Raw genomic sequence first — 22,543 nt, forward strand, 5'->3', positions numbered from 1 at the left:
CTACAGGCGCAGGGCGCGCACGCTGTGCGCATATCCACAGAAGGACAAAATCGCCGCATATAATTATAATGAAAATATTTAAGCCGTTTTATATATTACCTAATAATAAGATAATTTTTTTGTAGTTCTCTCGCGTCTTGTGGACGCGATGTGGTGATGACATTTCTCATTATAATAAAATTGCCTTTTATAGTATACAATAAGCAAAAACCATTGGATCTTGATGAATTTACCGCATCAGCTTATGAATATATACACAATATTATGTATTCCAAATTGTGTATTTTTTTAGCTGTACACAAACCAGGAAGTTGTTCCTGCACTAACAGTTGAGAAGAAAAAGGACAATAAGCACAGGTACGGTATGCCCTATACACACAAGAAGCGTAACGTTGGTGGACTTGTCTCCTAAACACAAAATCTCATTAAAAATATTTCAACAAAAATAAAGTGAATGGTACAATAACAATATAAGGTGAAATAAATTCTCCGAATTTAATTTTAAAAAAAAAATCATTAAAAAAAAATTGACATTGTAAGGCCCGAGAGGGATTTGAACCCTCGATCTTCTGTTTACGAGACAGACGCCTTGCCACTTGGCCATCGAGCCAAAGTCATTGAACTGAGGTGCGTATACTTACTAAATTATTATTTACTCCTGTACAAAATAATTGTTATGTTTTTAATGTTTACTTGATTTGTTTTGATAGTTTATTACAATAATTCAACAAATAACGAGACTGAGTTCGAATGGACTTCATTTTAGGCGAGAAACGGCGATCTATCTTTACAAAATGACGTCAGTGAGCCGGATATTGAGGTTGTAACCTTTGAACTTTGACGGGATGAATTTCGCGCGAAACATGAAGTTGTCAAAGCGAAGAAGAATGAGAAGTTCGTAGTTGTTTCTGTTGTTTTTTTGGTTTGAAAATTGTGATCAATAAGCATTAAAGGTGACACTATTATTTCATACTGATTATCTATTATTATTATTATGTCTATTGGATCCATCCTGTCTATTTAATTAGATAAAGTAGGGCTAGGCCTAGGCCGCCCTAGAGGCCTAGCTAGGTTTATAGGTAGGCTAGGGCCTAGCCCCTCTATGGTCTACAGACAGTACTACTAGACTTTATTCTATCCTGTCCTGGGTTTGATTGCACCTTTGTTGTTGAGTAAAATTTTAGTATTAATAAGAGGCGCCTTTAAAACCACCCGCCTACTAGAGCCAGGCCTAGGCTAGTAGTAGGCCTACTAGGCTAGTAGTAGTAGTGTGCAAGATATTTTTATTTTATAAATCTTGAAATAAACTTTCTTCTTGACTTGAAATATTTGTAGTCAGTTAAAACCAAAAGCATAGGCTACATACATGGATTGTGAACTCCTAGCTACTTGTAATGGATTGGGATTTCTGGAAGAAGGAAGAATATACAAAAAGGAACCGGATTGTTTAGGTATGACTAATTATTTAATAAAGTTAATTCAAACTATTGGTTTTTAATATAATATAAATATAACAATTCATATGTTGTTTAACAATCTTTATTACAATCCGCGTGCAGTGCATGCTGGTTTTTATAACAGGCTGCTTAAATTATTAGAATTGACTTATTTTTCACATTTCTATCATTTAAAGACGGAAAATTATCTCAATAATAGTATTTATTTTAAAATAAAATGCAGTTTGTGACCTTAAATTTGATCGGGAAAAAAGTGTCTTAACATTCAAATAACACAAAAGTGAACGATTGAACACACTAATAAGTCTATAGCCATGTTGGAAAAAGGGCGACTTGAATGCTTTAACTGAAAATGCTTTATGTTTTTATAATTGTATGTTTGTAGAGACTATTAAAGATCTTATAAAATTTTTACGACGTGAAGATGACACAAAAGAGATCCGACGCCAACTTGGGCAGGCTCAAATTCTGCAGAGTGATTTATTGCATATCGTGAAGCAGTATTCTAATGATGAGACACTATTTGAAGCAACTATCAGGTTAGTGTAACATTTTTCCAGGACCAAGTTTTTTCATTCAAAGTAAACTTATTGTCATAAGAATCCTGTTATGAGAAAAGGATTTACAATATAGTAGGTATTCAGGTTTCCATTCATTTTTCATTGTTGGTGTTGGAATGCTATCGTCATCATCTAAAATATTTTCAGAACTAGGTTAATGATAGGATTATTAAATGTGCTTAGCAAACAAAAATTATTTAACTTTGTTTTAAGGCAATATTTTAAAAAATAACCTACTGTATATATTCTTTTTCTTAAATCTGGTCCAATTCATAAGATAAATGAACTGGCTTGATAAATAAAAACCTTGGAAAGCAATTATGAACCAAGGTTCACAGTACAGTGATATTATTTTGTTGTTTTTAAAGGTTGATGGTTAACATTACTACTCCAGCTGAGGTTTGTTTTGGTAAAATTCCCGAGGATAAAACCTTTCATCAGTATTATCTTGACATAATATCTCATCTTCAACAGTACAAAGAAGCATTCACAGATGATGAGTTTATGAGTATATTGGCTTCGAAGCTTAAGTCACTGTTGGATAGGGTAAGGATTCTAAAAAAAGTCACCAACATGACAGATGTACTATAAGATGCTCGGCTACCTATCCCATGGGTTCAAATCCTTGACAGGAATTTTTTATAAACTTAATTCCCAAAGATTTGTAATAAGATTTTGTGTAGAACATCCTCTGTATATGTTTGTTTTCTGAACAGGGTGTCATGTTTGAGGAGAGTAATCCTTGGTAATATGCCTAAGTTTAGATCAAATTAATAAAAATATGGGGATCATGGTACTTGCAAAAGTAAAAATTAAAATCTTAAATTTGTAATATGTCATCATTCCTTCTTTTTTTTATGATGATTTGTATATATTCCCAGGAATGGGAAGACAGACGTGATGAGCATACACTTTTAATGGAGCGAATTCTGCTGTTAATTCGCAATATACTTCATGTTCCAGCTAATCCAGAACAGGAGATGGTAAGCTTTTAGACATCTGCGTATATGGCTGAAATAAGGATTGTGCATAGTATTTTCCTGAGGTTATTTACAGATTTCAATGACACTGTCCTTCATTCCTTGAGACGAAACATTTATGAAAGCTTAACAAAGATCCTGCTCATTCTAAATAGTGTAGTTCACTTTGTGCAGCTGCAGCCTGATGTTATGATGACTGGCTATCAATCCTATAGTCTCCCAATTGTAATTGCTACACTAACTCCTGTTCACACTAGATGATCAGCTACTGTATATTCATACTTATTCTGTTTCACATTGTTGAAGACAGCACTGTTCAACAAAATGACTTCGTCTCCCATTCTGTTCCAAGTGTCAATATAACCTATATGTTAATCATGTATTTAACTGAATTGTTTTTTGTAAAGCGAACCGATGATGATGCATCCGTACATGACCAGGTACTTTGGGCGTTCAACATCAGTGGAATGGATAAATTAATACTGTACATTGCTAGTTCAGATGATGAGCAACAGTGGTGTATGCATGCCGTTGAAATTGTGTCTCTCATGTTTAGAGAACAGGTGAGAATTAATTACTTACAATCAGCACTGAATTATGCTATTAACAAGTAAGAATTACTTATTGACAATCAACACTGAATTACACTATTAACAGGTAAGAATTACTTATTGACAATCAACACTGAATTACATTATTAACAGGTAAGAATTACTTATTCACAATCAACACTAAATTACACTATTAACAGGTAAGAATTACTTATTGACAATTAACACTGAATTATGCTATTAACAGGCAAGAATTACTTATTGACAATCAACACTAAATTACACTATTAACAGGTAAGAATTACTTATTGACAATCAACACTAAATTACACTATTAACAGGTGAGAATTACTTATTGACAATCAACACTAAATTACACTATTAACAGGTAAGAATTACTTATTTACAGTTGGTGATTATATAACACATCAAGTTGGATTTAAAAATCAATTACTGTCATGGTTATCTCATTTTACATTAGAGTTAATTTTAAGTATTGTAATTGCCTGTTTTTATTATTAGACACCGGAACAGTTAGCAAAAGCTGGAATAGCGAAGTCCTTGACTGAGAGGCAAAATGATCAGCGCGAGTTAGAGACCATCCGACATCGAGAGCTTGCTAAGCAAAGAGAAGTAGTGATGAAGAGAAGTTCAAGGTAACAGCATCTTGCTTCTTCATCTATATATAAATTTATGTAAGGGCAAAATTCAGTAAATCGCGCGTTATTTCTAGAATGTTTACTCGATGGTATATAAAGTTGGTTAGAATCTCGGTACTGATTTCAACCACCTGATGTAACCTTGTTTACTAATTAAATTTAGTTACATAATTAGTTACTGACAATTAAAACGAATTTGGGTTCAACGATTTGTCCCAAATAGGGGTGTTTTCTGATCGTGGTATACACTGTCTAATGGATGTCCTCTTGAAAAATACCTGCACACAATAATACGAGGATGCTTCGCATTTTCCTATCTCCTCCTACGATAATTGTTTTTAATAGCTGAAAACCGGTTGAACAGCTCGAGTACAGTATCATAATGTTGAAAAAAAATGTGTAAAAAATACTATTTTGATAGATTTAATATACGTTTATACAAATGTATTGATTTGCGATGAATGGAACATTCCAATCTCTCAGACTCCCAGTTTGTAGGTAAATTTATGAGCCCTTGGTTTAATGCAAGTAGGTAAATTTATGGGCCATTGGAGAATAAACTTAAAACTGAGATATAGTATTGCAATACTTTGACAATATTGTAACGTATTAACCTCCATTTTTGGTTGCCATATAAACACATATACAAAGAACATTTATTACTGTGACTGTGGGTAGGCTCTACTGCTGGATATATAAGCACATAATATACAAATAAAAACTTTATTACTGGCAGTTGCTTCTCAACGTTTGTATTAATTAATAATTATAACAAATATAAACGTCGTAGTGGTGTATCGTTACATGTACTTTACTATTTCAATCGACTATAACAGGGACAGTTTTAAAAAAGTATTAAATCGTAAATGTTTTACTGTATCAAGTGGTATATTATTGATAGGCATATAAAACATTTAAAACAATATTTCGTTACTGAGTGGATAAAGAATATATTTAAAATTGTTCTTCCCATCCCCTTCTCCATCCCTCAACTCTATTGTTATATACAAAACACAAATTGGGTTTGTTTAATTGAATTCAAATAAAAAAGTTGGACTCATTTTTTAAGACCTTCGGAAGTAGGCCTAATTCCCAGGGTGCTAATTTTAGTTGACTACATTAATCATCGTGTCTATTTATTCGTTTCTGAAAACGACAATGTATTTATAGTCCTGCAGTACGTACATTTGAAATCGCCAGTTTTTTTACGCTGAAATTACTGTGTATTCGAGAACCATCTGTGGACATGACCTAGATGGTACGCGAGCGAAGCGAGCCTACCATCTAGTAATTAAAATGTCTCCTTCCAATGAAGAACCGGATTTGAACCATACATTTATCCTTTATCAGTTTGTTGAAATCCTGTACAAAAGAGTAGCATAAAATTGTCATCAGAGTAATGCTAAAGAAAGGAATGAAACTGCTATTCATAATAATTTTTAAAATAAGCATTAAATTTACCTTTATATAGGCATTCTAGATTTGGCGGATCGTTTAGCGTGAAGAACATGAAATCAATCAGTGACCGTGATCTAGTATATCACCATTCAGTGAATCAAGCAAAACAAATTAATTTTGACCTTGATAAGAAACCAGCAAAGAAGGCAAAGAACCGTATGCCGATGAAGGAAAAATCTGTCTCGCGACGATCAACACTCAGTATTCGCCTTTTCCTGAAGGATTTCTGTGTGCTGTTTTTAGAAAATTGTTATAACCCGTTGATGCATAATGTTAAGGTATAATTCTCATTTTAATCAATGTTGAGACCAAGCCTAGATTTGATGTAGACAGCAATCCAGGGTACACCTTGTGAGCACTTCGTTCACATCACAATAGACTCCCAAAAGGATTTTATGTTACACCTTTTTAGACAAATTATAAGATTTTCAAAAATCAGATATATTTGGATTGTTAAAATATTTAGTTATCTTTAATATGGGCTGAAATATTAAATAGTATGCTCTCTGCATTTCATCCTCTCTGCAATTTGCCAAGTTTCTGAGAACGTGATTTTTAAATTTTTATTTAGGACCATATTTTGCATGATCGAGCACAACAAAATGACGAGACTTACTATTTATGGGTGATGCATTTCTTTATGGAGTTCAACCGAATATACAAGTTTAGAGTTGATATTGTAAGGTGAGAAATTTACGATTTAGCTTATGGCTAAGGGAAAATATATATAAGGAGATGAGATTCTTGTATGAAAGATTAACAACTGTGGAAACAAACACCATCAAACTGACTTTAAGACACAAAACACATTGATATTGCATATTAATTTTCATAATATGCTTTTGGTTTCTCTTAGTGAGACATTCTCAGTTCAAGCTTTCCATTTTATTGAGACTCAAATCACAAAATACCTGGATATGATGATGACAGAGAAGAAAGAAGTGGTTTCTTGGTCCAGAAGGTAATTACAATATTTCATGTTTAGAACATTTTGAATATGAACAGATACTGTATGTACAATGTCAACAAAGTTGTAGAGAATGTGTAAAAGTGTAATTTCTGAAGTTTTCATTTCACAAACAAATGTATAAAACAAAGAAGCTTAGCTTATTAAATATCTTAACTAACTTACAGACTTCACATGTGCCTTCGATGCTATAAAGAACTCCTGTTGACACTTGACACCATGGGACGATCAAAAGATGAGTCTCTGCGCGATACTGCACATGTTATTATCAGCAATGTTGTGTATGTTATAGAATACAGAGAAGTCTTTATTAGCCTACTGAAGAAGTTTGATGAAACTAAATTTACAGAGTGAGTAAAGCTCTGTCTACACTATTAAACTAGTTTGATGTGCCCAGATACGGTAGTGATATGCACAAATATGGTATTGATATGACATCATCATGTCCATATATGGGCATGCCACATTTTTTGTCATAAAAGTTTGATAGTGTAGAAAGAGCTTAAGAAAGAATGTTCATGAGTTTAAATATCAATTTGATTGTTTAGGCTACTTTAAAGTGTAATACGTAAATTGGAAATAGAAACATGTTTCTTTTTTCTCAAAATGTATTTGTTTTTTTTTTATTGTTGTAGAGTTTACTTGAAAGATCTGGTTGAAACAACACATGTATTTCTGAAAATGCTGGAATCATTTTGTAAGAACAAGAACAAAGTTATTGTGCAGAAAAAGGCCAGAAAGAAACGCAAGAAGAAAAAGAAAGGTTAGTCTCATATAAAAGTCTTATAAATTGTACATTTGATTGCATTATGCAAAAATCGGTTAAACTTAACATTTCTCAACTTGCAGTCAATGTGCAGAACAGTCAAGCTGAAGAAGACTTGGATGCTTTATGGAGTGGCGTGTCCAACACTCTGTCAGCCATGGTTGAGGGCAGTGAGGAAGTACCTGACGATATCACTCCATTTGATGCAACTTCTGACCGTCCGGTTGAAGAACAAAGGTAGACATTTTTTATAGTTTTAGCCACATAGATTTTTTTTTTCAATAATCAATTTACTACTGACCACAATAAACTTTTTATTTTGTTATTCAGATCAGATGCCGTCGTCAGAATCCAGCAATGTCTTAAGAATGACAAGGCAGGAGAAGCATTAGGACTTCTTAGAGCAGCAAGGTTAGTGTGTAGACAGTGCTGTGGGATTTAGACCTGCCATCAGTAATGTAAAACGATGGATTCTTCATAGATTTGAATCTGCTTGTAGCAATTAGAATGAGTAGATTTGCGAGAGTCTGTTTACAGCAGTATAGAATGACAGTTGTGGAAGTGAGCAGCTAGATTAGATTCATGCTTCAGAAAGGTATATTGGGAAATCCATTGTGTGTATTTGATTGTTAGAATATAAGCATCTAGAACATTTGAAATTAGGTTATTTTTGTATCATACTTCAGGGAAGTATGGTCAGATGGAGACGTGTTCGGTGCAGTAGATATTGAACCGCAAGAAGAATTGATGGCACTTCGTGAAATTCTTACAACCAATCTAAATGGTAAGATTTTGCTTTACTGCAGATATACAGTCACTCTGAACTTTATTGCAATTACCTTCATAGTTTTCCCTTATTTTTGCGTTTTTCTCTCTACAGTGGATAATACTGTCCAAGACAGAAGTATAAATGAAGAAGGTAATTGTTGTCTGTCATATACAGTTTGTTGTTTTTTTTTCCACTAATATACATATATTTCGTAATAAATCATTGGTAAATGAATAATGAATGCACATCAATAGTAGACATAGTTGAAAAAAAAAAACAAAATTGTGGTATTGTTTTAGTTTCATAAATTTGTTACGCATTTTTCAGAGGATGATGATGATGATGAGGAAGACGAAGAAGATGAATTAATGACAGCAAACTATGCTGAGGAAACCTTCAATCTTAAACAATATTTAAACAGGTATTGAAACTTTTATTCCTATTTTCAAAAATACATTCTTAATAATATTCGTATTAGTCTACACTATCAAACTTTTATGTGACAAAAAATGTGATGTGCCCATATATGGACATGATGATGTCATATCACTACCTCATTTGAGCATATCACTACCATATTTGGGCACATCACACTTTTTTTGTCAAACTAGTTTGATGTGTAGACAGAGCTTTAAGCAACAAAGCCAAGTCAATTTTCCATCGCTGTATGGATTTGTTGGTCCATGAATTGCAATACTGGATAACCAATTTGATATTTTTTTTCTTAATAATTTTTTTTTATTTCAGATTTGCTCATTACAAGATTATCCAGGCATATGTGCACCTGTTGAAATTCTTTAGAAAAAACTCAACGCATACCAACCACTGCATTTTGAAGCTGTTACATCGTGTGGCCTTTGACCTTCACATGGAACCACTTCTCTTCCAGTTGTCATTATTTCGCCTCTTTCAGAAGTTGTTGAACGACTCAATGGCCAAGTTACCTGAATACAAGGTGGGTTAAGCAGTATAAATAATTGATTACTGAATGAGTATATAAATAATGAATACTTATTTTATGTCTTGAATGGGAAGAATATTGTAATAGGTTATTTATTGGTGGTTTTTAACATATCTACTGTACACGAAATGAAAATCAGACGTGGTATAACTTTTTTTTAACGTTATTATTGAATATATATAAACATTTCCTGAACTGTGCCATGATAAAGATGTTCTGCATTTTATATTGTGTTGTTTATTATTATTTTATATTTAGGAAATGGTGACTTTTGCAAAGTACATTATGAGAAAATTCTTTGAGAAGTTGGAGACAAACAAGAAACTGTATGTTGAGATTCTATTTTGGAAGGACGTTAAAGAGGCATATGAGCTATCAGAAGGCTATGGTAGTCTAGCCAGTGAAAATGCAAACAAACAAAAGACAAGTTTCTGGGCAGAGGAAGAGGAGGAGGAACTAAGAATGCTGTATGAGCAATATAAAGACAAAGAAGATGAAGATATAGGTTAGTTTATACAGTGGAACCCCTCTTTAGGATAGCCATATTAAGGCACCTTGATATTGACACCTTCAGGACCCAACAAATAATCTACTTTATCAGAATTCAAAATATCAGCTCCTGAAAATTGGTCTGTAAGTAGTTTCCAGCCTCCCGCTTCATAATCATTCTTATATGATATATCAATTATTGTTTTTCACAGAGTTAGATGTTGTGGATCATATTATGAAAGATATTATCAACCAGGGACGTACACGCAGACAGGTAAATGATCTATAGATCAATATTATTTTAGGTAGCATATATATATATATTTAGTGAGTACAAATCTATCCCACATTTTACTTCATTTTACAATAATGATGCTGGGAAACATTGCTTCCAACTTTATATTTGGGATTACCTTTGTTTTTTTTCGTAAGCGTTTCAATCTTACTTTTCGTTTTATTCCCATATCAGATTATTGCGCAGCTCATCAGAATGGACATTATCTCATCTACCAAAGATATTAAAAAGAAAAAAGTGTGAGTCAGAGTTTTTATTTATAAAGTTTTCTATTTTATAAGTATAATCTACATATGCTGACTTCTAATAATTGTACACCGATAGTAAAAGTGTGTATTACTTTGCATTGCATTCTTTTCAATTATATTGTATAGTTTTTAAATTAAATTTTCACAGAGATAAGCGACCAGGAGTTTGGCTGGAAGAACATGAGTATGAATTAAGAAATCTGTTTGACCAATTTAAAGGGTCTAATGGTAAGATTTTACACTGCAAAATAAATATGACACTTGTGCAATTTAAAAGAACAGAAACTTAAATTGCTCAAGACTTTATTCACTTTTCAATTTAGACGTTGTTGGATGTATACTAGAAAACATGACAGTAAAGCGATCGAAAAACAAAGTTATTGAGAAAATAATGAGTATGGAACTAGTAAATGATAAAAAAGAACTTTACAAGAAAAGAGAGAAGAAGGCCGGAAATGAAGGAAGGCGACGAAAAAGAAAGAAAGGAAGTGATGAGGATGATGAGGTAATCATTTCAACTTTTCTTTATAATCTTTTGCCCTATGAAAGAACAACCATGTGTTGATCTTGGCCTCCGTGGTTAAATAAAGTTGAATTGAATTGTCTGCAAGAATAATCATATCTTCTGAAATAACAAACATTGGAAAGATATACAGTAGCACTGAAGGAACATCAAAAAGAGACACTTTTAAAAACATATTTTTTATTCTATATATTTATTTGATTTTTATATTTATATTATAGGATGATGACATAGTTGACAACACAGAAACATTAGAATTCCAACGTAAGTGATGCAGTTTGAACTTTTGAATTTAGTTAATCAGTAATAAATGAAACTAAGGATCAGTTAAGAGCCACCTGAGAAGATGGTGGATATAAGATGGATGGATGTGAGCTCAGTAAACAACCTTTCCTTACAAATTCTTAATATTTCACTGGTGTGAAACAAAGAAACTGTCTTAATCATAACCCAGATTTAAAGTACACTTTGTTTTGTCATGTTTGCAGAGGGACTGCCATCAGACTTTGAAGAACCAGAAGCTTCAGCAACCTCAGACTCTGGGTCAGAGAGTGATGGAGAGGTCAAGACAACAGAATCAATGCTTATCAATGCTCAGCGTGAAGGTAAGTTGTTAATGTATTTTACTTGTCACAAAGAGCATGCATGATTCGCTATAGTGCTTACATTGTTTTCATGTAGAAATGGAACTTTAACCAATTCAGTGAAGCTATAAAATACATCATATTTCATTACCGTAGTTCATCACTATAATTTAAGGTTACCAAAATATTTTTGAAATTATATAAACTTTAAAATCTTCTATGTATAATACAATACTCTTATTTTTTATATATTTTTATATATATTTTTATGGCAATTTCTTGTGCTGTTGAGTATGTTGAAAGTGCTATTGATTATTCTGATTTCTTTTGAAATAGGTTTGACCAATCAGGTGAGGTGGATACAGGATCTGCTCAGAACAACTGCCAATGATTTGGATGAGGAAGGTATATAAGATAATTATTTATAATGACACAATAGTACCCTTTTGATCTTTCATTCAGGAAAAAACCTCACAATAGTAGTATTATTTTCAACAATTTGACAACAGAATTTGACTTTTACTGTTTTAGTCATGTTAATATGTTTTACTTTTCATGTATTTGATTATTTAATATTTACACACTGTATAGTATTCCTTTATCCTTAATAGTTCTCAATGTAAATCCTTAGAGAAGAACAGTGAAACTCTATTTTTTATTTATTTGTTTTTAGATGATGATGACGAGGAAGATGTTCCCATTGTGACATTTAGCGAGGAGCACAACACAGCTATTAGCAACCGCACTTTTCAGAAGTTCCTCAAACAACTTGGTGTAAAGGCTCCATCTAATCACCAGGTTGGTGTCATAACATGTCTTTATCTAATCGATAAATAACTAGATTAATGTCTCTGGTACGACTATAACCTATGACCCTTTATTTATAACTCATAACATTGTGTCTGATATGTATTTTAAACCATTATGTATTTTATTGATTGGAATGAATGCTTTGTACAAAGGAACAATTTTGGAGAATCCCAGGTCATCTGACTTCTGCTGACCTTCGAAGGCTTGCCGATGAAATTGAACCAAAAGATGACATCACCGAGGTTGACAAGAAAGCTCAATCTCGTAAAGATATGTTGAAAGAGATGTCAAAAGCAAAAAGAAAGGAAAATAAAGCTGCGAAAAGAGCTGAAAGGGAAAGAAAGAGGGAAGAGCAGAGGAAGAAATTCTTTAAGGAAAAGAGAGGCGATGAAGTGAAGGAGAACGGTATGTCAAAGAAGAGGAAAAAACAGAAGAACAAGATCATTAGAACAGCAGACAGTAGTAGCAGTGACAGGTCAGTCTATTAAATCTTGAATTTTTACAAACTTCCTTTTCAACCAAACCTTCGTCATTTAAAAATAAATACAATTGTTTAAAATTTAATTGTTTTCAGTGATGACAAATTGTCTAATTTGAGATCAAAACCTTCTAAAAAACAACCAAACGTAAATAACCTAGCAGATAGTGATGAGGATAATGTACCTATCAAGTCAACAAGCGTTCCAGTTGAGAGGGCATCTAAAAAGAGAATGCTGAGTGAGTCGTCTAGCAGCGATGATGGGCAGACGATAAGAAGTCATTCTAAACAAGCAAAGAAATCAAGGTTAATGAGTGACAGTGAAGAAGAAGAACAAGTAACTACAAAAAGTGGTTCCAAAAAACAGAACAGGTCATTGATTTCAAGCGATGAAGAAGGCATGGTTGTAGATGATCAGCTTAAAACTGCAGGATTAGGTGATGATCAGGAAGATAGTGTAAACGTAAAAAGTAGTTCCAAGAGATTGAAAAAGTCATTGGTTTCAAGTGATGAAAAAAACATGGTTGTGGATGAGAAATCTGATCAAGTCGATGGTAAGACCGATAGTTTGAAGCAAGATAAGGAGAAAAGAATGTCAAAGGATGAAGACAATTCGAATGAACCAAAGAGAGCACATAAATTTAGGATGATAAGTGATAGTGAAGTGGAAGAAGACACAGTTAATGATAGTCATTCAAAAGATGAAGATGATGTAGCGATGAAAAACACCTCTGATCAAAGTATGAATCTAAGATACAGTGACAGCGAAGAGGAAATGACATCACACGACAGGAATCAGATGGACAAGGAAGAAACACTTGGTAAAACAAGCCGTAGGCAGAAGTCATGGTTGCTTGACAGTGATAGTGAGGATGACGAAAGTGAACAGTTAGATACAGCAAAAAGTGTAGAAGCTAATAACGTTGCAGGGAAGAATAAAGAAGAAAATTCAAAGACAAATACTAGTGATGTAAATGAAGGTATGTTTTATCTATTTAATAGACACAGCCTACATATATAATAGAGAGTATGTGACAAAGTGTGTTTGAAGTTGGACTGCTGATCATGAGATAGGTAGTTCAAGTATGATGCTCATCTAATTGCTTGTGTCCTAGGCAAGACACTTTACTTTATATATACTCAGTCATTGTTTTTCTAGTACTTATTTTGTCTTTTTTTTTTCAGCTTCAAGTTCAGATTCTGATGACGATATACCCATTAAAAAGCGGTTTAACAAAATAGATGATGATTCTGATAGTGATTAAATTTGTCATTAATCAAACCGAAATTACTCACTGTTAATTTTCTACAATAAAGTACTGTAACCATTGCCATTTTATGATTTAAGTATTGCAAGTTTTGACTACCACATTTTTACATAGCATGGACCAGAATCTGATACTGTATGAATCTGATACTGTATGAATCTGATACTGTATGTGTCTGAATACACTCTGTTTAAAAGTTCATGTCTGGACTTTTGGCTTTCGATTTACGCTGTGATTCCAGTTTTGGCAGACTGAAAACGCCTACAGTACGTCATAGCTCGTCGCATATCGAAAGCTGTATGTGTTTCAAAAGTTGTATTAGATGAATGTAAATAATTGTATTCGAATAAATATTACATGTAACACATAATAACACTATTGCCTTTTTTTGGTTCATTTAGATATTTCCCAGCCTTCTAATTTATCGATGATGGTGTCCTATTGACTTATGGGCCAAACATCATTACATTTCTCTCGCGCTCATGTTGCATTTGCATTACCGATACCAATCTCTGTTTTTATCTTCAATCACAAAGATGACCTATAATATGTCAAACTAGTTCATATTAGAGTTGCTTTGAGATCAATAAAGTGTTTATAGTTGTATTATCAAAGACAAAACTTGATACTGATTAATTTTATTCCATGCATTTGCCCTTTTATTCTTCTTACATTGTGTCTATATTAAACACAATTTGTCGATACATTTTTTTTAATTTACAAAATCTAATAATCAGTGAATCAAAAAGATTGATTACTCTGAACGTATAAAATACCTGTTACATTGTATATCAATCACTAACTAATTTCATCTTAATTAATTTTGATTATATGACCGTGTATTGACGAAAATTAACATTAAATGAAAGGTCATGGATGACCTATGTTTTGATTTTATGTCTTTATAGGCACATGTGGCCAAGGATTATAATCATCAAATAATCCCCTGATACAGGGCTATTTTATCGGCCTCCAAACCATGCCGTTAACCACTTGAACCGCTTGGCCATGTTCCTGGTAACTTTTATTAAGATGTCATTTCTGTAGACCCCTGGTGGTGTTCCTCCAATTCAAATGATACATTTTTTTTTCAGATTGACGCGGTGTTTCTGAAGGAGGTGTCTTGATATCGTAGGCCCATATAACTAATTTATGATGTTATAATAATAATCGCTAACTTCATTTTCAGACAAAACTTTATTATAAAACTTGACTTCATCAATCAATCCAACAAACCAACGTTGATTACGTACGTCTGAGCCTCCAATGCAGACTGTTCTGTTAAGTGGTGGAATCGGACCTGAGCAGCTACCAGAGTGAGCCACTATTTGTCCATTTAGGTATAAAAATACCGCGCTTCCATTGTATGTCATAACTACGTGATACCATTCATCGTGCGTTGAGTTGACAAAAATGGTGTCATCTTTATTCATAGAAAATAGTTTTGCTCTGAGTCTTTCGGGTTTTGACCCATGACCAATCATTATTTCAAATGTGCTAATTTTATGTCCACCATTATTCAATATGTACGCTCTGTAACATGAATTGTCGTATTTGTACCAGGCACTAACGGAAAAATCTGCTCCAAAATTAAAATTACGAAAGGCCTCTATTAAGAGCGTATGTGAACCTGTAAACGCACCAGCACTACCTTTCACTCCATCTGCGTAAGTAAAGTTGTTCCCAGTTACGGTGCCGTGGCGTGCGTTTCCTGAAACATCGTATACGTTTCCTTCAAAGGCATAGTATGCCAACAAATAGTCACTTCTTTCAGAATCATTAGTTACTACTACGGTGCTTACAGATGTTAAACGCTCATCGACGCCTGACGTCACAGTTGTATTATCGTCGACGTCTGGTGTTACAGATGTCATACGCACGCCAGCGCCTGACGTCAAAGATGTGTTATCGTCGACGTCTGGTGTTACAGATGTCATACGAACGCCAACGCCTGACGTCAAAGATGTGTTATCGTAGACGTCCGGTATTACAGATATCAAACGCACGTCGACGCCTGACGGCAAATATGTGTTATCGTCGACGTCTGGTGTTACAGATGTCATACGCATGTCGACGCCAGACGTCAAAGATGTATTCTCGTCGACGTCTGGTGTTACAGATGCCATACGCACGCCGACACTTGACGTCAAAGATGTGTTATCGTCGACGTCTGGTGTTACAGATGCCATACGCACGCCGACGCCTGACGTCAAAGATGTGTTCCTGCCTACGTCAGATGCTACACTCACAGACGGCGATCCTTTTGTATAATATTTTGTATCAAATGTTCGCGGTTTATCTGCGAGTTCCGTTAGTTTCCAAAAGTTTGGATAACTAATGCATTTTCTTCCGCTAACAAGTACTTTTACACAAGCAGGCATACCGTCTATTGTCAATAGCACTTGGTCGTGTCGACAACTAGGTATACTTTTAACAGTCAAACACAGCAAGAGAACTAATATTAACTGAAGCATACTCTGGAAAACAAATGAATTTAAAATATGATTAGCTTGTATATATGTAGAAATATATGGGAATAATATTGAATTAAAGGGAGGGTAAAGATATTGGTGGAATTGTCGTGTTTTAAAACTCACCGTTGCAAAATTAGTGGTTGCAAGAGTACCTACAAAAAGATGAATTCAATCTGAACAGCATTTTGCAGTAAAATAATACAATAGTCTTCGTAACATATCGTTTCGTGAACAGGCCAATATAGAAATTCGTTTGATTTGCATTACCACTAACAATACCTATCTACTCAACAATACATGTGGCGCTATGTATGTATTCATTCATTCATTCATGCAATCTTTTATTTCGGAAACTCTGGTCCATAGAAAGTAAATTACATATAAATGAAATAAATAAAATAAACAAAATTACTACTACTCATCTCAGGATGGCATTCCATCTGGAGAGCATCTTCGACTTAACTAAGACGTTGCTTATAATCGTTGAGATTAAAATATTTTGCTTGCATTAAGTCTACACATCAGGCCATATATTGATATTCTTAACAATTCATAAAAAGAGACTTAAAATCAAAATGTGCTTATTTTTCGAGAAATTTTATATTGTGCGCTTATGATTACATTTGTCGCTTCTTAATCAACTTGATTAAAGTAATAATATAAGAAGAAAGAAAGAAATTCCTGTACTATAATAGTACTGGAATTTTCAAAAAATGTCCAAATGGTTACTATATCTTAATGTGTTCTGCGCATGTGTTACCTTAATATTATTTGAAAAGGCCGATATTTTGGCAATTTCAGAAAAATTCAGTGATTTTTACGGAAAATTGTCAAATTTCGACCCTTTTATTTTTTGACATAACTAGTTACTATTATCATAATCTGACATGCGCAGACGCACACAATGCGTTCTGTGCATGTTACCTCTACGTTTAAAAAAAGTACAGGGATATTTACGGAGAATTACCAAATTTCGACTCTTTTATTTCATAATATAATCTGAAATGTGCAAAGTCACATAATAGAGAGGTTTCGCAACGCTACGAATACGATAACGAAAACGAATACGTCACGCACATGTATTCGTTTTCGTAAGCCTGCAAAAATCGAGGGCGCCGTCGATCCAAAAAAAAAAAATGTGACTGCGGTAAATTCGAAGCGCAGCAGGTACGTGTTGCTTGGCTGCCTAGGCCTAGCGTAACATCAAAGCGAGTGAGCACTTTAAAAACTGCTATTTATCAAAATCGACTTGTTATTTTAGTAAATTACTTTTAGTAAATTACTTTCAATAAATCTATAATTATATTATAATCATGAATCATTTCTGATTCAAATGCAAAATGTGGAAAATAATCAAAAACTATACTCGTTTTGTAGTTACGAATATGACTGGTGATATTCGTCAACACAAATACGCTTTACGAATATGAAATGGGGATCAGCTCAAAAGTTTCATAAATGTATGACGTATCCGTTTTCGTTATCGTATTCGTAGCGTTGCGAAACCTCCCTAATGTGTTATGCGCATTTTACCAAAATACGTTTGAAAAGGTCAATATTTATCAATTTTTCGAAATTTTGCAAAAGTCACCCAAATTTCGAGCTTTTTCAAATTAATATGCAATAACGTTGCTATAATGTGCACGTGTAGTACCATATCATCATCTTATAGTGTCATGGGACTACTTTATGTCGAAAAATAAAGAGGTAAAAATTGGTCATTCGTCGAGAAAATCCCTGTACTAGTAACAGGGATTTTTTTTTAAAATCATCAATTTTGTTACCCTTTTCAAATCCAATTATTATGTACTAATATTGCTATGTGCACGTATGTGCCATATCATCATCTTATAGTGTCATGGGACCACTTTATGTCGAAAAATAAAGAGGTAAAAATTTGTCATTTTTCGAGAAAATCCCCCTGTACTATAGTACATGGATTTTTTAAAAAATCATCAAATTTTCGACCTTTTTAAAATCCAATTATTATGCACTGATATTGCTATATGTGCACGTATAGTGCCATATCATCATCTTATAGTGTCATGGGACCACTTTATGTCGAAAAACAAAGAGGTAAACATTTTGTCATTTTTCGAGAAAATCCCTTGCAAAATCACCCAAATTTGACCTTTTTCAAATCTAGTTAAAATGGTCAAAATTTAGTCATTTTTCGAGAAAATCCCTGTACTATAGTACAGGGATTTTTTGCAAAATCACCCAAATTTGACCTTTTTCAAATCTAGTTAATATGTACTGATATTGCTATATGTGCACGTATAGTGCCATATCATCATCTTATAGTGTCATGGGACCACTTTATGTCGAAAAACAAAAAGGTAAAAATTTGGTCATTTTTTTCGAGAAAATCCCTGTACTATAGTACAGGGATTTTTTTGAAAAATCACCTAAATTTCGACCTTTTTAAAATCCAATTATGCACTAATATTACTATATGTGAGCGTATAGTGCCATATCATCATCTTATAGTGTCATGGGACCACTTTATGTCGAAAAACAAAAAGGTAAAAATTTGGTCATTTTTCGAGAAAATCCCTGTACTATAGTACAGGGATTTTTTTTGAAAAATCACCTAAATTTCGACCTTTTTCAAATCTAGTTAATATGCATTAATATTAATATATGTGAACGTATAGTGCCATATCATCATCTTATGGGACCACTTTATGTCGAAAATGAAAAAGTCAAAATTTGGTCATTTTTCGAGAAAGTCCCTGTACTATAGAACAGGGATTTTTTGCAAAATCATCAAAACTACGACCTTTTTAAAATCCAATTATTATGCACTAATATTGCTATATGTGCACGTATAGTGCCATATCATCATCTTATAGTGTCATGGACCACTTTATGTCGAAAAACAAAAAGGTAAAAATTTGGTCATTTTCGAGAAAATCTCTATACTATATAGTCAGGGTCCTCGTGTATTTCCGTAGGATTTTAATGCCCAAAGTGAGATTTCACTTGATTTCACTTTATTATGGTGCTAGGATACCAAAAATGCTAGGTAACAAATTTTCACGATCCCGTAACCATGGTAACAGCCCCAATTTCAAAATGGCGACCAAATGGCCATATCTCCATAACTCTTTGGTCTTTCGACAAGATATTGGTATCAAAATACTCGGAATATATATATTTATATTCGTTGTAATAGAACATTTTTACTAAATGCAACCGGAAATGCTATTTTTCTGTACTATTGACCCTTGACCTTGACTTGTACTGTATCTTAAAAACGGCTGGTCATATAAATTCAAAAATGGTCTCAAATTGCTCAGACCTTATATATTTATATTTATTGTAATGCAATATTTTGTTAAAAAATGTCCGGAAGCAAAGTTATTGACCTTTGACATAAAGAATAGCTTGCAAGGATTTTTATTCAGTAGTCTCTGGTCATATCTCCATAACCCTTTGGTCTATTGACAAGATATTGGTATCAAAATACTCGGAATAAATATATTTATATTCGTTGTAATAGAACATTTTTACTAAATATAACCGGAAATGCTATTTTTCTGCACTATTGACCCTTGACCTTGACTCGCACTGTATCTAAAAACGGCTGATTATAGAAATTTAAAAATGGTCTGAAATTGCTCAGACCATACATATTTATATTTATTTTAATGCAACATTTTGTTAGAAAATGACCGGAAGTAAAGTTATTGACCTTTGACCTAATAAACATGAACTTTATGTATAAGCATTTATCTATTGAGCATGTATCGGCAATGTGGTAGGAGATTAAAAATGAGTTTATACATTATTATTATCATTCGAATATTTAATTTCTAATTCACATATTTAGTTTTTATATATATTAGTATATACTTTATAGTGTAAGTAAACACATTTATCTATGTAAACAACTTTGGACAATAGTTAAAATTTAAGCAGAAATTCATTGCACTGTAGTAATTTTTCTCCCATCCACTTCACTAAAATGACGTAGTCAAATTGATTCTTCCTGCACTTTTCCTGAAATGTTAATTGCTATACTTTTTACATTTTTCCTGATAAGAAACTGGAGCTCCAAAATTGGATTAAAACATCTTTAATTACATCAATACCATGCATTTTTTGTGTCAGCAATCACTCAATGAGTGAGAGTGGTTGATCTTCAACTTTTGTACCTTTAATGCATTTTCATATATGGAGGTTTCTTATACATTGAACAGCTGCCGGCCATACATTATTACGTAGTTATAGACGTTCCTTGGTTTTCTTCCTAGATGTTTCGAGATATGAGAAGCAATCTTTCAATGCTAACATTGACTGCCATTTTGTGAGTCATATCGCCAAGCCAAGGAATCTATTTAATGAGTGAGATTGTTAGAAGTGACCAAGAGGTTTTTGATGTTTACAGCATTTTATGATTTTATCTCCCTCCTTTAAGCTACTAAATGTTTTCAGGTAGTCCACAACCAGACTTTACTCACAAATTTCAAAAAGCTTCAACTCCTATTTTTTTTATTATCTCTGTTTAAGATATATTTCTTGACTTCTTTTGAAATTATTACTAAGACAATGTTAAAAAAAGTGTTATTATTTGTTATGAATGTATTTTGATGAACTCTTGATGGATTTGTGTGTTTTGTGTTGAAGAGTGAGTTCGATGTGATATCTAGTTCGATTTCCTCATCTTAAGTAGTGCCAACAAGACCACCAACCCATTTTAACTGTTTTCCTTCTGTATTTAAATACATTTTTTTTTCTTTACATTCAAATGAATTACAATCTTTTATTCACTGTTATTGGGTCATCTACATCAAGCCAAGCTGTTTCATTTGTGTTAGATGGCAATGTATCAGAGACGAGCATATAAATGAAAACCAGTTATGGGCAAAACAAATCTGCAAGATACCTTCCTAATAAAATAGGTTATAATTACCATCAAATCTCATTCTGACATTTACTACTTTTAGCCAAATCAGAAATCTTCAATTAATACGTTTAGAGGTTCAAAGTGGCAATTGAAAACAATATTTGAAAATGCGAGTTTAGAAAAGAACTGAATAATAATAATAATTATCCTAAGTGAACGCCAGGCTAGTGATCTGGAGGTTGTTGGAGTCCCACATTACTAGTATTAATTATTATTCTTAGTAAAAGTGAAAATTACGTCAGAGTAGGGCAAAAAAATCTGACCAATATTTATCCATCCTTGTAATGTAAAAGCTATTCTCTATGTCAATGGTGAATAACTTTACTGCCGGTCATTTTCTTACAAAATATTGCATTACAATAAATAAAAATATGTATGGTCTGAGCAATTTGAGACCATTTTAAAATTTCCATGACCAGCCGTTTTTTAGATACAGTGCGGGTCAAGGTCAAGGGTCACTAGTAAAGAAAAATAGCATTTCCGGTTACATTTAGTCAAAATGGTCTGTTAGAACAAATATAAATATATTTATTCCGAGTATTTTGATACCAATATCTTGTCAATAGACCAAAGGGTTATGGAGATATGACCAGAGACTACTGAATAAAAATCCTTGTAAGCTATATATATATGTCAAAGGTCAATAACTTTGCTTCCGGACATTTTTTAACAAAATATTGCATTACAATAAATATAAATATATAAGGTCTGAGCAATTTGAGACCATTTTTAAATTTTTATGACCAGCAGTTTTTAAGATACAGTACAAGTCAAGGTCAAGGGTTAATAGTACAGAAAAATAGCATTTCCGGTTGCATTTAGTAAAAATGTTCTATTACAACGAATATAAATATATATATTCCGAGTATTTTGACACCAATATCTTGTCGAAAGACCAAAGAGTTATGGAGATATGGCCATTTGGTCACCATTTTGAAATTGGGGCTGTTACCATGGTTACGGGATCGTGAAAATTTGTTACCTAACATTTTTGGTATCCTAGCACCATAATAAAGTGAAATCAAGTGAAATCTCACTTTGGGCATTAAAATCCTACGGAACCCCTATTTTCATACATGAGGAACCTGACTAATAGTACAGGGATTTTTTTGAAAAAAAACCCAAATTTCGACCTTTTTTAAATCTAGTTAATATGCATTAATATTACTATATGTGAACGTACAGACCTGGATTTTACAAAAAATTGTTGAATTTGTTAATATCACAATTTGACATGCACAGACAGACAAACTTTTAAAAAGGCATTTTGTATCCTTTTGTTTTTTGACACAAACAATAATTACTTGAGAACAAAAATATAGTAGTAACAGTAG

The 22,543-nt window shown here is 33.0% G+C and overlaps 1 protein-coding gene and 1 non-coding gene across 2 annotated transcripts; one reads left to right on the forward strand and one right to left on the reverse strand.

The window, feature by feature from the left end:
- Positions 1-538: 538 nt before the first annotated feature.
- On the reverse strand, positions 539-610 carry Trnat-cgu (transfer RNA threonine (anticodon CGU)). The gene has a single exon. It is a non-coding gene; the product is annotated as a tRNA-Thr (tRNA).
- A 212-nt stretch (positions 611-822) lies between these two features.
- LOC144841890 (protein timeless homolog) lies at positions 823-14,196 on the forward strand. Its single transcript, XM_078698180.1, has 30 exons — positions 823-953; positions 1,336-1,451; positions 1,843-1,996; positions 2,386-2,563; positions 2,899-3,000; positions 3,405-3,560; positions 4,071-4,204; positions 5,679-5,943; positions 6,237-6,349; positions 6,522-6,626; positions 6,800-6,982; positions 7,268-7,395; positions 7,482-7,635; positions 7,729-7,809; positions 8,085-8,182; positions 8,279-8,317; positions 8,495-8,588; positions 8,915-9,122; positions 9,387-9,633; positions 9,830-9,891; positions 10,087-10,151; positions 10,309-10,388; positions 10,484-10,665; positions 10,905-10,947; positions 11,172-11,288; positions 11,604-11,672; positions 11,941-12,065; positions 12,230-12,552; positions 12,652-13,535; positions 13,741-14,196. The coding sequence occupies exons 2-30, from the start codon at positions 1,367-1,369 to the stop codon at positions 13,818-13,820; spliced, it is 4,554 nt and encodes a 1,517-aa protein (XP_078554306.1). The 5' UTR covers positions 823-953; positions 1,336-1,366; the 3' UTR covers positions 13,821-14,196.
- The last annotated feature ends 8,347 nt before the right edge of the window (positions 14,197-22,543 follow it).

This window comes from Antedon bifida, chromosome 1 (assembly GCF_963402885.1).
Source record: "Antedon bifida chromosome 1, ecAntBifi1.1, whole genome shotgun sequence".
Lineage (NCBI taxonomy): Eukaryota > Metazoa > Echinodermata > Crinoidea > Comatulida > Antedonidae > Antedon > Antedon bifida.